The 13,185-nt window shown below is 42.5% G+C and overlaps 1 protein-coding gene across 3 annotated transcripts in view; it reads right to left on the reverse strand.

The window, feature by feature from the left end:
- PTPRB (protein tyrosine phosphatase receptor type B) overlaps nt 1–13,185 on the reverse strand; it is a 79,155-nt gene that overhangs the window by 46,067 nt on the left and 19,903 nt on the right. For 2 of the 3 annotated variants that reach the window (XR_014224207.1, XM_082241077.1), the window contains exons 4-8: nt 11,666–11,942; nt 7,676–7,954; nt 6,635–6,892; nt 4,674–4,937; nt 3,725–3,994 (exon numbers count right to left, since the gene is read on the reverse strand). Coding sequence is in view for 1 of the 3 variants with exons in the window: in XM_082241077.1 (XP_082097203.1) it covers nt 3,725–3,994; nt 4,674–4,937; nt 6,635–6,892; nt 7,676–7,954; nt 11,666–11,942 (1,348 nt within the window). In the remaining 2 variants the exon portion in view is untranslated. Of the gene's footprint in view, nt 1–3,724; nt 3,995–4,673; nt 4,938–6,634; nt 6,893–7,675; nt 7,955–11,665; nt 11,943–12,652; nt 12,778–13,185 lie in introns of those variants that run through there. The other variant, XR_014224208.1, reaches the window with a different exon arrangement.

The following is a 13,185-nucleotide window of genomic DNA, read 5'->3' on the forward strand; positions in this document are numbered from 1 at the left end:
CATAAGTCAGAAGAGAAAAAGCAGCCACGCAGAAGCAATTTCAAACAACCCCCACACCCTAGCCAAATGAATATAGGAAACAGCCACATGTTTATTAAGCACAGTAATAGCTATTCTGACAGGTAATAGCTCTCAAAAAGAAGTCTTTTGAATTACTTGCAACCTGATCCTTTTCAACAGGGGATGCCAAAAACTGAGGCTGGGAGTAGGATGAGACTTCTGCATGCAATTCCTCATTCTGGCACTGCCAGGGGTTGGACTAGATGATCATTGGGATCCCTTCCAATTCTATGATATGAGCTACCACAGAGTTATGGCCCTTCCCCAGTGAGAAACACCCCATCATAACCAGGCTTCAGCTCACAGTTTTCAAAACCTGTATAGTTTACTTTTTGCAGATTAGGAAGTTGCTTTTTCAAGGAGATTTCCTTTTCCTTTTAAAGCACAATACCTTTATTAGGTGAACCCAAATATCACCGTGTACAAGCACTTGAGTTCTCCAGAAGGTTAGAAAGCCTGGCTTCATTTATCATCTAGCTTCATGAAGAGTTATGGAGAACTCAAAAGCTTGCATGCTATTTTGTGACTTTTTGGCAGGACTGATAAAAGTTACTGCCCTAATGCGGATTTTGGAAATTTTCTTATGGGCCAGTGTGGTTACCTTTACTTTTTGTGTTTCTTTTGGTTTTCTGCCTGCAAGTTGCTACTAGAACAGGCTTTATTCTCTTGCTATTAAATGAAAACGCGTGTGTTATGTATCAAAGATGACAATTAAGCTCCATCTGCTATTTAGCTATGCTATTAGGATTTAACAACGTAGCTCCTAATTTATGAAAGGCTTTAAACAGAGTACAATGTGTGTGGGAGGAACATTTGTTCCGCTATTCAACAAATGGAGTGTTCACTCATGAAAATTCACAATCTGTATGAAATCAGATTTTAAACTAAACTAAACTGAACAAATCAAAAGGTATGATCCAGTGATTTACAGAAATGTCTGGGAGTTTCTGTGAGATGCAGGATTCTGCATCTGCATCTAATTGGCTTCAGTTTCTTAAAACAGCACAGAACACTTTTTATCAACTGAGAATTGAACTCAAGAGCCTAACCTCATAGCTCTATTTAGTAACACCATTTTATTCATCTCCTATGTGGAATGACTAAAACAGACACACGACACCATAAGTACTGTCTCTAAACGGGAACGTTATTGTTACCGAATAGCAGTTTCCCTCCACTAAGTTAAAAGGATTTGCTTCAGAATGATATCAAAAGGATGCTTGTTGAACTTTGCAAGATCACAAAATGACTATGAATAGCTCATTCCTACAATCCACAATAATCTGGCATTCTGTGGTTATGAAAAAAATATGGTGTCAAAGAGTCAAAAAGCGTGCAACGTCTAAAGAATCAAAAGGGAGGGTGTAGCAGGAAAAATAATCAACACGAGGTGTAAGATAAGGCACAGTTTCCCACCCTGATTTCTTATACACCCTTCTATCTATTGTTTTCCAGGCTACTCCCTTCCTTTTTGTAAATTCTGAATACTTGGCTTGCTGCACACAGCAATAGCTTATTTCAGGAGGAGGCAAATTCCATTTAATGGGCCAGTTATGGTTAGACTCCAAGGCTTTTTTATGCAGTGCAGTTTCTTGTCAAAATGATAAGAAAACCAGTTTTCAGTTCAATAAAATAATAATAATAATAATAATATCTAAACCTTGTGCTTAAATAAGTATCAGTAGGTGACGGGAGACATCATAATGTGATATTCTGTTCCAAAAATCACCCTCCTTTAGATTAATGACTGCACAACAGGCAAGCATAAATGTATATACTATTAATACTTCTTGTTTGATTTTTATACAATACCAACAATGTGGCAGTTTGGGGGAGGTTCTCATCATTCAGCACCTATTTGTTCTCTCTGTTTCTGTCAAATCAATTCACACGAACTGATGTAGATACATAGGGTCTGCTTGCCACACACCCCAGCCCAGCCCGCACGACTTCCTCTAATTGTGACCCAAATAATCTGGTCCCTCCCAGTAAACCAGCTGCAGACAGCTTGCTCTGTTCTTGCCTGTGCTGTGCCCATTCTACTTTTCCTTATAGCAATGCTTTTTCTTATAACTGAAGCCTCTCACGCCTGCCACCACTGCCATAGCCAGAGACTGCTGCCATTGGAAAAGTATCCAGCAGGCAGGCATTCCTGCAGTTGTGCAAACAAACCACAGACCATGGACCTACTAGCCATTTCCCCTCTGTCAAGAACAGTGCTTTACAGCAGCAACAGCTATGTGAGACTTGGGGCGCTGCATCTAGGGAGGTGGAAAGACACAGGTTGCCTGTGAGTGGTAGGTAAAATGTAAAGGACCCCTGGATGGTTAAGTCCACTCAAAGGCTACTATGGGGTGTGGCGCTCAACTTGCTTTTCAGGCCAAGGGAGCCGGTGTTTATCCACAGTTTTCCAGGTCATGTGGCCAGCATGACTAAACAGCTACTGGTGCACGGAGGACCGTGACATAAGCCAGAGCACATGGAAACACCATTTACTTTCTTGCTGCAGTGATACCTATTTATCTACTTGCACAGGTGTGCTTTTGAACTACAGTGGACACTCGGGTAATGTAACTTTTGGGTTGCGAAAGCAGCAAACCCGGAAGTGTATACTTCTGGGTTTCGCCACGAGCGCATGTACAGAAGTGCTCTGCGCGCCACGTACGTGCACAGAAGCTCTTTATCGTGCTGCGTGCATGCGAAGAAGTGGTACCTTATGTTGAAGACTTTTCGGGGCACGTAAGGATCCTCGGAATGAATTAAGCTCGTATCCGGAGGGTCCACTGTACTAGCCCAAGAGCAAGAAACCAAAACCAACTTGACAAAGTTTCTTTCAGTAGTCATACAAATCAAAGATCAACATACCCATGACTAAACAAATAATGCTTCAGTCTCCCTTCCCTGGGGGGTTATCTATATGAGTCTGTATTTTATTCTGTATCTATGTTATGGGTCGTTGGACCGTAATAAAGATTATTATTATTACTTGAAATATGGCCTTTTGTTTATTCTGGCCACATACTGTATATCCATACATTTTAAGCAGTGTCATACCACTTTAAACAGTCATGGCTTTCCCCAAAGAATCCTGGGAACTGTAGCTTGTTTAGTTGCTGAGAGTTGTAAAGAGACACCCTATTCCCCTGGCAGTGTTACAATTCCCAGCGTGGTTTAGCGATCAATGCATCTCCCCAGGAAAATTTGGGAATTGTAGCTCAGTGAAGGGAATAAGGGCATTCTAAGAGCTCTTAGCACCCTTAACAAACCATAGTTTCCAGGATTCTTTGAGAGAAGCCATAGCAGTTACATGACATCCACTTAAAAGACGTCACATAACAGGTAATGCAAAAGATTGCAGTCTGAGTAAGCAATAGGTTGCTTATTATAAACATGTAAAACTATACCTATCGCAATAAGGACAGTGAAAATAAAAATAAAATGTTTAAGCCACCTTCTCGTGACTGATCTCTACAGATACACTTAATGCTCATTGAATCTGCTCATGCAAACACAGCCAGCGTTAGAATAGCATTATAAATCCACACATAAGCATTTCGCGAAGGCAAATGCATCCCATAATAGACTACATCTAATCACATGCAAGCAATCTCTCTGTCAGTTTTCAGAGTTTCTTTCTGACCACGATAAAAAAAAGTTTGCTTACCTGTTCTGCCTTTGCAGCGTGCTGTGTTCTTCAAGTCTCCACTTACGACAGTAACTTCCACCTCATACTGTCTTCCTGGAATAAGCCTTAAACCAGTGATAATATATTCCCTTTGGTCTTTCTCCACTGTAGTATTCAGCAGCACCATAGCATGGTCAAACAGCACAATACAGTACTTCTCCCAGTCTCCAGTAGGGGGCAACCAGTTCACTTTCAGAGCCCTTAATGAGCCCATGCTGTCGGCTTTCAGCTCTGAAACTTTCTGGGGAACTGAAACATATAATTTCAACAACATGAAACAGAAGACTGTGTTCTATCATGGAAGAGGTGTACTTCAGTGAACAACCTTCTAGTCAATAGCTTCCCATATTTGTTCCCAAAATCACTAGGCAATACTGGAAGCATGAATTTAACATTACTTTTCAATGCCCAATGAAAGAGCAGTATATGGTTCTGTTTCCTGTATCATGCCAGCAATGGAGGACAATTGTAAGGGAGGAATGGCAGGTGGGTGGGAATACTTTTTTTATCCAGCTAGACTCTGAAACTAGAAGTGACCAGGCTGGGATGAAGAATGGCTGATAGGGTATTTGAACAGTGAACTGTTGGGTGTGGGGCCCACTTAAGCATTCCTCTTGACAGCAGTTCTGTCCTGCAAGTACCCAACCCCACAGTCCAGACTGTCTCATCAAATGCAGGCCAGAGGACCATGTGTTTTCTGAGATAATATCAAGATCTGGCCTGATCTTCCTTCAGGGGATATAATACGGATTTACAAAAAGAAGGCTGCTGCAGATAGACCGGTCAGTAGAGAGAACTGCAAGTGGGTGCCATGTTTTTGTATTCTACTGGAACCAAAATCTTCTCTTTCCCCATAATATCTCCTGTATGGAAGGTAATAGGTGGAAAACGTGAAAGTGTTTCTGATTAGAAAATTGTAGAAACGTACCTGTCCTGCCATATGCTGTCGCTTCAGTGAACAATTCACCACTGACTGTGTTGACATCAACTTGATAAAGACGTCCCGGTATTAGTTTGTTGAAGTATGTCCCTGTGACATGTGACTCTAAAGATTTCCTTTCTTTAACAGATCCAAGGTGAAACAAGGTGACGTTGTAGAAATCAAGGTTTCCTGGAGGCCCCTTCCACGTCACTTTTAGGGTATCCAAGCTGCCGTCATTAGTTACCACCAAATCTAAAACTTTGGCTGGAACTTTTTTTTTTAAAAAAAAGAGTAAGAAATTTATCGGCTGTGTAGACTTCAGAACTGTATGTAATACTGGAAACTAGGATACCAATGCACAGAACAGTAATAGATACTATGGCTGAGTACAAAAATGTTTCTCAAAATTTGGGAAATGATACCCTTTTAAGTGATTATTCACAAATCATTCATAAAGGGCTGCAATGGTGTTGACCTGGGTGACCTTTAGAGGCAGCAATGCCTTCACTAAATGGGCTTAATTGCTCCTTAGTGAAATCAGCAAATAGCCAAATCTGACAGCCAAATAGACTGTAACATCATCACATCTAGTACACAATCCCTATTTGTCTAGGAACACTTGTTGGAAGGACAGAAGTGCGGAAAATAGCAGCAGTGAAGAGGAAAAATAGTGGATGCCATCTAGCAAACAGCCTTGGAAATTGCACGATTAAATGGGTTTGGCAGGGTTTATCTTCTCTGTGTAACCAGGGAGTGGGAACCAGATTCAGCCAGTGAGCTGGGTCCCAAATTTCCCCACCCCACAGACTATCAACCACCATGCATTACATGACATTAGGTGATCTGACTTCAACATTCTGTCTTAGAGAAAATCCCCAATTACAGAGAATCCCTAAGGATCATCTAGTCCAAACTCCAGCAACACAGAAATATGTAGCTGTCCCTTATGAGGATCGAACTTGCAACCTCGGCATTATCAGCACCACACTCTAACCAACTGAGCTATCCAGCTTATAATGGCATAAGATTGCTAATTTATACCTCCCTTCATCCGAGGATCAAAGGGTGGTTTACAGTTTAATTAGAATTCTTTGTTGCTCTGACACAGGACATTTTGCGTAATGGCCCTACCACAGTGCCAGAGCATCTGCTTTGAACACAGATGGCCCCAGGTTCAATATGGTGTCACTGAGTCTACAGTAGCGATGGACAACATGTGGTTTGGGGACTCCTGTCTTTTGGGGACTCTAATTCCCATTGGCTTCAACCAGCATGGCCAAGAGTCAGGGTTAACGGGAACTGCAATCCAACACCATTGGGAAAGCCACAGAATTTTGAGCAACCATATTTAACTGCTTTTGAAGCTGGCTTTTTGACTACTATCTAATATTTTATTTAAGGCAACAGTGCTTACACAAAACATCCAAGTGAAACGGTCAATGCACAGAGAGTCTAAAATATAAATGATGAATACAGTTACCTTAATTCAGAGTCTAAATGAGTAAAGCGAATGTTCAGAAATACCTAACGTGCCAACTGCTGACTTTATTATATTCAGTTGCTCTAATCCAGCAATTGGCTGCTGTGGGTTGGATCTCTGATGTGCGCTCCTTGGACTCCTCCAGGGGGAATGCCTGGAGCAACTCCCATTACTGATGCAAGACGGACAACCCATATATGCTGGTGACTCATATGCACTCACATTTACACATGAGACTCTGAATTACACAAATCTCCTAAAGATCTCAAGCAGCTTGAGACTGCAGCCCTTCACATTTTCCCCAAAAATCTGCATGCTCTCCTTACAATCTCATGCTCTATAGGGACATTTATATGAACCAATATTTCAGATATCAACTGTGATCCTTGCAGGAGGCCAAGTTGTTAGATTTCTACTGAAAAATGTATTGGTAGTTTTATCCTCACACTCTGCTCTCTTATTCAAGGAAAGATCTGTAAAACCTTACCAGTCCTAATTAGTCTAAAATTGTAGTTCTCCAGCCCTGCAGCTTTGCAAATGACAGTGAGATTATACAGACGTCCTGGTGTTAGTCCTGAAAAATTGTATGCCAAATAGTGTTTCTCCAGATCCATTTGTTGAACTGGACCATCTTTATCCAGCAAAACCAGCCCGTATTGATCCACATTCCCAGCACCTGGCAACCACGAAACATGGATTGTTTCAGCCTTGACTAAAACCTGGATATTTTCTACTGGAGAAGGAGCTGTTAAGAGAGAAGGAGTGGGGAGGGAGAAAAATGGTTTATATACAAACAAAACTGTACAGCTGTTAAAATATTTAGGATTTGCAACACAAATGTCCTTAAAATATACTGCATATTTTACAAAACAAAGACTGTTATGCTTCACTCAAAATATTTATTTATGCTTAGAAGAGAAATCAAAATTTCTGCAATTAAAACATAAAGCCATCCTAATGCTACTCTGATGCAATACCTGTTTAAATGGCTAGATGGGATTATGGATATCACTTGGCTGATTTTCAGTAACTAACCCGTTGTCATCTTTTTAATGCTTATTTCTTGTTTGATACTATGTTTTCCCCATAGCCTTTTAAGGGATATGAGAAATGCAAGTGGAGTAATATTATTGTAAAGGTAAAGGTAAAGGGACCCCTGACCATTAGGTCCAGTCGTGACCGACTCTGGGGTTGCAGTGCTCATCTCGCTTTATTGGCCGAGGGAGCTGGCGTACAGCTTCCAGGTCATGTGGCCAGCATGACTAAGCTGCTTCTGGCAAACCAGAGCAGCGCACGGAAACACCGTTTACCTTCCTGCCAGAGCAGTACCTATTTATCTACTTGCACTTTGCCGTGCTTTCGAACTGCTAGGTGGGCAGGAGCAGGGACTGAGCAACGGGAGCTCACCCTGTCGTGGGGATTTGAACTGCCAACCTTCTGATCAGCAAGTCCTAGGCTCTGTGGTTTAACCCACAGCGCCACCTGCATCCAATATTATTGTAGGATTAGTCAAAGAAAGATATCTTACCAGTAGAACCACTGATGTTAGTTGAAGGGCTCTTTTTATTTCCAGCAGCTGCACTGATTGATATAGTGTATCTGCTTCCAGGGGTGAGATTGGCAAATGTCTGTTCATTTCTTGAAAGGCCTCCAGGAACTTGGACCTCATGGACTTTGTTGGTGTCACTCTCAAGTAACTGCAGCTCATACCAGTCTACTTTTCCTAAGGATGGGCTCCACCACACCTGCAAGGTTGTGGTTGTAATTCCTTCTTTTTTAATTTCAAATCTTGCAGGTGGCAAGGGGTCTGCATTCCAGAAAACAAACAAACACGTAATAAACCCTAATGCAATGCACACAAATTCACATAATCTTTTAACAAGTATGAAAATAAAAGTTCTTCACAGCAGTCACTGGGAAGGTGAGCCGAGGTCAACAACATGCCAAGGAAAAGAGCAGAAAACAGCTCTTCAGTATGTAAGTGGTGTTTGGAGAACGGGAGAGGAACGGATGATACCTCAAAGTGGAAAAGGCTAAAGCAAGCACTCTGAGGACAAGGATGGAGGAGGGAGATATTTGACTGAGAGTGATCACAGTTTAGATGGGAGGGGCATCGTGGGTGATGACACAGGTGATGATGACAGAGTAGTGCACAATGCTGTCTCAGTAGCCTCTGTTGGGAACAGGGCCAAAGGCAACCCAGGTTGAAGTGGTTCACAATTCTCTCGCATCGATTTTGGTGTGGTAGCACAAATCCCTAAGGCAATCATGCCACGTAGGCATGTTGCTTCTCACCTGGATGGCACCCCAAAAAAATGACTGAGTGATCTTCAGAGAATGCTCTCCTTCATACCAGAATAGGTGCCACAGTCAAAAGGAGCACAAGAAAGACAGCACCACCGTGGAAAATAATGGGATGATTATGCAATGACAATAGGGACACTCTCGCATTTTGCTTTCTCAGAAGTAATATAAGGGTCAGAAGCTGTGTGTTGATCGCTTCCACACTGCTTTTGGCCAGTGGCCTTGAGCACCGGAGAGATTTGTGTATTGCTTCTAATGTGGATGCCCCATTATCCATCTCAGTAGCTCATTGGCTGGGGCTTGCAAGAACAAACCATCTTATCATCTGACAGGTGTGCTGCCTTCACCAATCTAGGCTACCAACTGGCCATTCCTGTATCAAGCCATCTGTAATCCACCTGGTTACACTGCCTTTTCCCTCAGATTTGTACCTAGCAGCCATCTTTTCATAACTTCACAACTAGACTACTGCAATTTACTCTACAAAATACTGCCCTTGATAGCATTTTTTGGAAGCTGCAGCTGATACTGAACACTGCAGCTGCCTTCTGACAGAGGCTGGTCATTAGAAGCATGTGCCATTGGTGCTCTGATAATGGAAATTCAAGGTTCTGCCTATGTGATTTACAAAGCGCTAAAAAATGTTTCTGGATTTTGGATAGTAGAAGAATATGATGGTATAAGGGCTGAGGGTTAACACCTGGTAAGGCTTTATGTTTTTACCAGATTGTTACTGCCCAGAACTGTGGGATGGAGAAGGATTCAAGTCATCCAGTCCCTTTTAAAGACCTGCAGTGATTTCTGCAGAAGAATTAAGCAAATACAACTTTCTCAGGGTGCTTAAGTCTAGTTGGGGTTGCCCCTTAAATTAAAAATTTACACAAATGAGGAAAGACGTGGAGGTGGGATACAACTTCTAAAGCAAATTTTAAAAGGTTGCGTGCCTAGAAGGCGAAGTTCAGAAATTCAGACTTTATCTAATCTATCTAGCCCAGAACACAAAACACTCAGTCCTCTGTACATCCGTTATAACAAAGGAACAATGAGCTTGGGAAGTGCCTGGCCTGAAAAGCCCTGGCTGGAAACAAACACTTAAAAAACCATTTACATTGTTATAAAGTTCTTGACTGGCAGCTGTCCAATACCGATATATCATAGAAATAAGATATTTCTAAGAAGATATTTTTGCGGGACTCTTATCGAACACTGGCTACACAATTTGACATTTAAATAAGAAATCAATTGTGCTGAAACTTTGAAAAGTTGTGCTTTTTGTAAAGATTCCAAATAAGAAGCCAATTGCACCAGTTATTATTATTTCAGTTTCTATCCTTCTTCCTAGCAAAGTATTGCAAGTGGCTTCAATAGGAGGAGTCAGTATTTTACCTTCCACATCAATTTATTGTTGCCAAATCAAATTAATGTATTGACAAAAAGCTAGTGCTCTTTCAGAGAATCTGGATGTCTATCTGTCTCAAATTTTGAAAAAATATGAACCTTGTTCTCATAGAAAAATGCTTTTACTTTTATTAAGTTATGTCCTGCAGTACAATAATGTCTTAGAGTATTTCATTTGCAGAGCAATCTTACGCTTGACTACTCAGAAGTAAGTCCTACAGAGTCCAATGGGGGCTTACTCCCAAGTAATGGGTACCTAGGAGTAAACCCCATAGAACACAATGGCACATGTTTCTGAGTACACATGTGCAGGATTGTACTATTACTCTTTTAAACATCCAAGTTGAAAAAGCATTTTAGAGTATTGTGCACAGGAATAGATTATATTTCACAATTGATTATATTGCATCTGAAGGGGATGAAGACTTCTTAGCTATATATATTTAATATGACATGTCTAAGGTTTAATAATTTCATTGGTCTGCTCTGAGGACTGAGAAGAATACAACCCATTGCCTTTCTACAGTACACAATTTCCAAAAAGCATGGATATATGTTGCAAATGATATTTACAAACCAAATACAAAATGTTTTTATTTGCATAACATTTCACTTGCTGTGGAAAATAACGCTCTGTAGTCTGTTTCTGCCTTGAGAACTTGCCCATCAGTAATGTGATATTGCAAGATACACCCTAATCATTATAGTGGAAGCTTTGCTGGGCTGTGTGAAATTACATTAATAATGTATCTGTTAGTTTGAGTTGTAAGTAGGTAAGGAAATGTGTCCTGAGACAATAACTAAGAATCATCACTTTGGATTATTCTGCTGCCATCAATTTCAAATACAAACTACAATGCACTTTAAAACTGTGCATCTAGGACTGCATTTGATAACATATTACAGAATATTACACAAATGCTCTGTGATGATTGATGTTAAAAACTAAGAGCATATGCAGGTCCTTTAAATATATATAGGATCGAGTATGTTTCCTTGGAAAGCTATCATAATCACTTTCTCTTTAACTCTTAAAGCTGCAATCCTGCGCTCCACATTTACTAGGGAGTAAGTCCCACTTAACTCAATAGGACTTACTTTTGAGTGGACATACATAGGACTGCACTGTAAGTGAGTATTTGTGACTAATCTCACCTATGTACCTGTAAGAAGAACCATCCATATTTTTTCAGTGTTATTCTAACCGCATCATTTGAGAAAAGAAAGTCACTTAGATAGTTACCATCAAGTATCACTCAACTATCCTGTGTAAAATCTGTATTCAGCCACTAAACAACTAAAGGCAGGAAAGATACCCAGCAGTGCAAAACAGGTTACTTCCAGGTAAGGGAGCATAGGATTGCAGCCTAAATTGGGACAAAATTACTAAAGTGAGCTTACTAAAAAAAATGACTAACATAAACAGAAACTCAAAATATAAGCCCAGTTGTAAAGTACGATATATATGCTTGAATTTCTTTTTCTTTTTTAGATTTCAAGCCACTTCTTTTAATGAGTTCCAGATCATTGCTCACCTTGAAAGTCAAATCAGTTATTAAGCTTAACTAAGAGAGATTGTTTTTAGGAACTAGAATAAAGTTCTAGCAAGTGGGTGGGTGTGGATTAATTATGTACCCACTGACCTACATTTGGAATATATTGAGAAGTGTTTGGAATGACTTGTGCTATCCCTTGATAATCTCCCTTTCACAAGTTCAGGTTGAGCATCACAGAGACAACAGGGCAATGACAGATCTTCCCTCTATGTCAAAACTCCCCTCGAAGTGCTCATCAAACCTGCACCTGTCACCCATACCTGTTTGCAATGTGATATTGCTGGTTTCTCCATCAGACAGAGAGACAATCCTGATATGGTACCAAGTCCCTGCTTCCAAGCCGTTGTAGTCACATTCATAGGAATGGTTGACTTTCTGGATGGGCTGGCAAACCCTGTACAAGGCATTGCGGGAGTTGCAGGTAACGCTGAAGTTACAGGGATATCCCAAACTGTCCCACCTGAGATGGACAGACTGGCTGGAGACCTTCCACTCTGTCTGGTTGATGGTGCATTTTACTGGAGCTCCTAGACCACTCTGGAGAAGGATCAGAAACAGCACACAGTGATTATCTCATCCAAGAGCAAACGATCTCTGTCTCTTCTATGGTCACCTGAGGCAATCGTTCTAAATTTCAGACCATTGCACTTTAATCTTAAACTTGGAACAAGTCTCTCAGTTTGGATGGAAATGATTTCCTTATATGTGTGCATGTAAAATCACACACACACACACACAAACCCCTTGCACTCTGTACATGTTATACCCAAAACCTGTAGACACAAACCCCAGCCGCAGAACACAGCTTCCACTTCACCCCATTCTCCTCTTTGAATAGGTGTGTGCTGGTCACGGGTGTGAAAGGATGTTAATTCATGTGCAAGATGATGAACTCTTTTTGAATACCCAGAACTGCATCAGTAGTGGTTAACTTCTGTGCAGCCAGCTTGGAGAAGTATCATTATGTGTGTAGGAGGGAGAAGAGAACGCAGGATCCTGTGTGATAAGCTAGCGCTGAAAGCAAAGGTAAGTTAGAGGCTGATCTGACAGGTAGCACTGGAGGAGGCAGGCTGCGTTTGCCAGGAGGGAGAATCATAGCAGGGACCCCGAGGGTCATCTAGTCCAACCCCCTGCAATGCATGAATCTTTTGGATCTCGATATTCAGAAGTCTCCAGCTTCGGCTCCTGCCTTGCAAGTCCCCCCCCTCCCTCCCCATCCTCTTGCTTTGCGCGTGGCTGCCACCCACCTTGAGAAGGCCCAGCGCGAGAATCCACAAGGAGACTCCCGCTCCGCATCTCAGCCTTGCCATCCGCTTGGATCTGCAAGGCAGCCTGCAGGTGGTGGGGGCGAGGAGGCGCCTTTGGCCCCGCCGGCGGCGGCGGCGCCTTCCTCAACTCCCTCCCCCGCCCGCCCGCCCGCCTGCGGGGCCGAGGGTAGCAGCCCGCGGCCGCCCTCTGCTGGCCAGCTCGACTTCGACAGGCAGGCCGGCCCTCACGACGCTCCTGGAGGAAGTTTCCTCCGCGCCGGCCGAGCGCACGGGCCGCTGCCCAAGGCGGGCAGGCGCGGTGTGAAGGCGCGGCGGGAGACGGCTGCCCGCCGCTCTCCCCGCGCGGCCATGGCCAGGCGCTTCGGCGGCCGGTTGCTTCTCTTCCCCTCACAGAGCCAATGTCCGAGGCGGCACACACACGAGAGAGAGAGAGAGAGAGAGAGAGAGAGAGAGAGAGAGCCCTCTGCCTCAGCCAGCAGCTCTTTGCCTCCTTTCCCTTTGCTCCTCTCCTC

The sequence above is a fragment of the Podarcis vaucheri genome (assembly GCF_965113315.1).
Source record: "Podarcis vaucheri genome assembly, chromosome: 10".
Classification (NCBI taxonomy): domain Eukaryota; kingdom Metazoa; phylum Chordata; class Lepidosauria; order Squamata; family Lacertidae; genus Podarcis; species Podarcis vaucheri.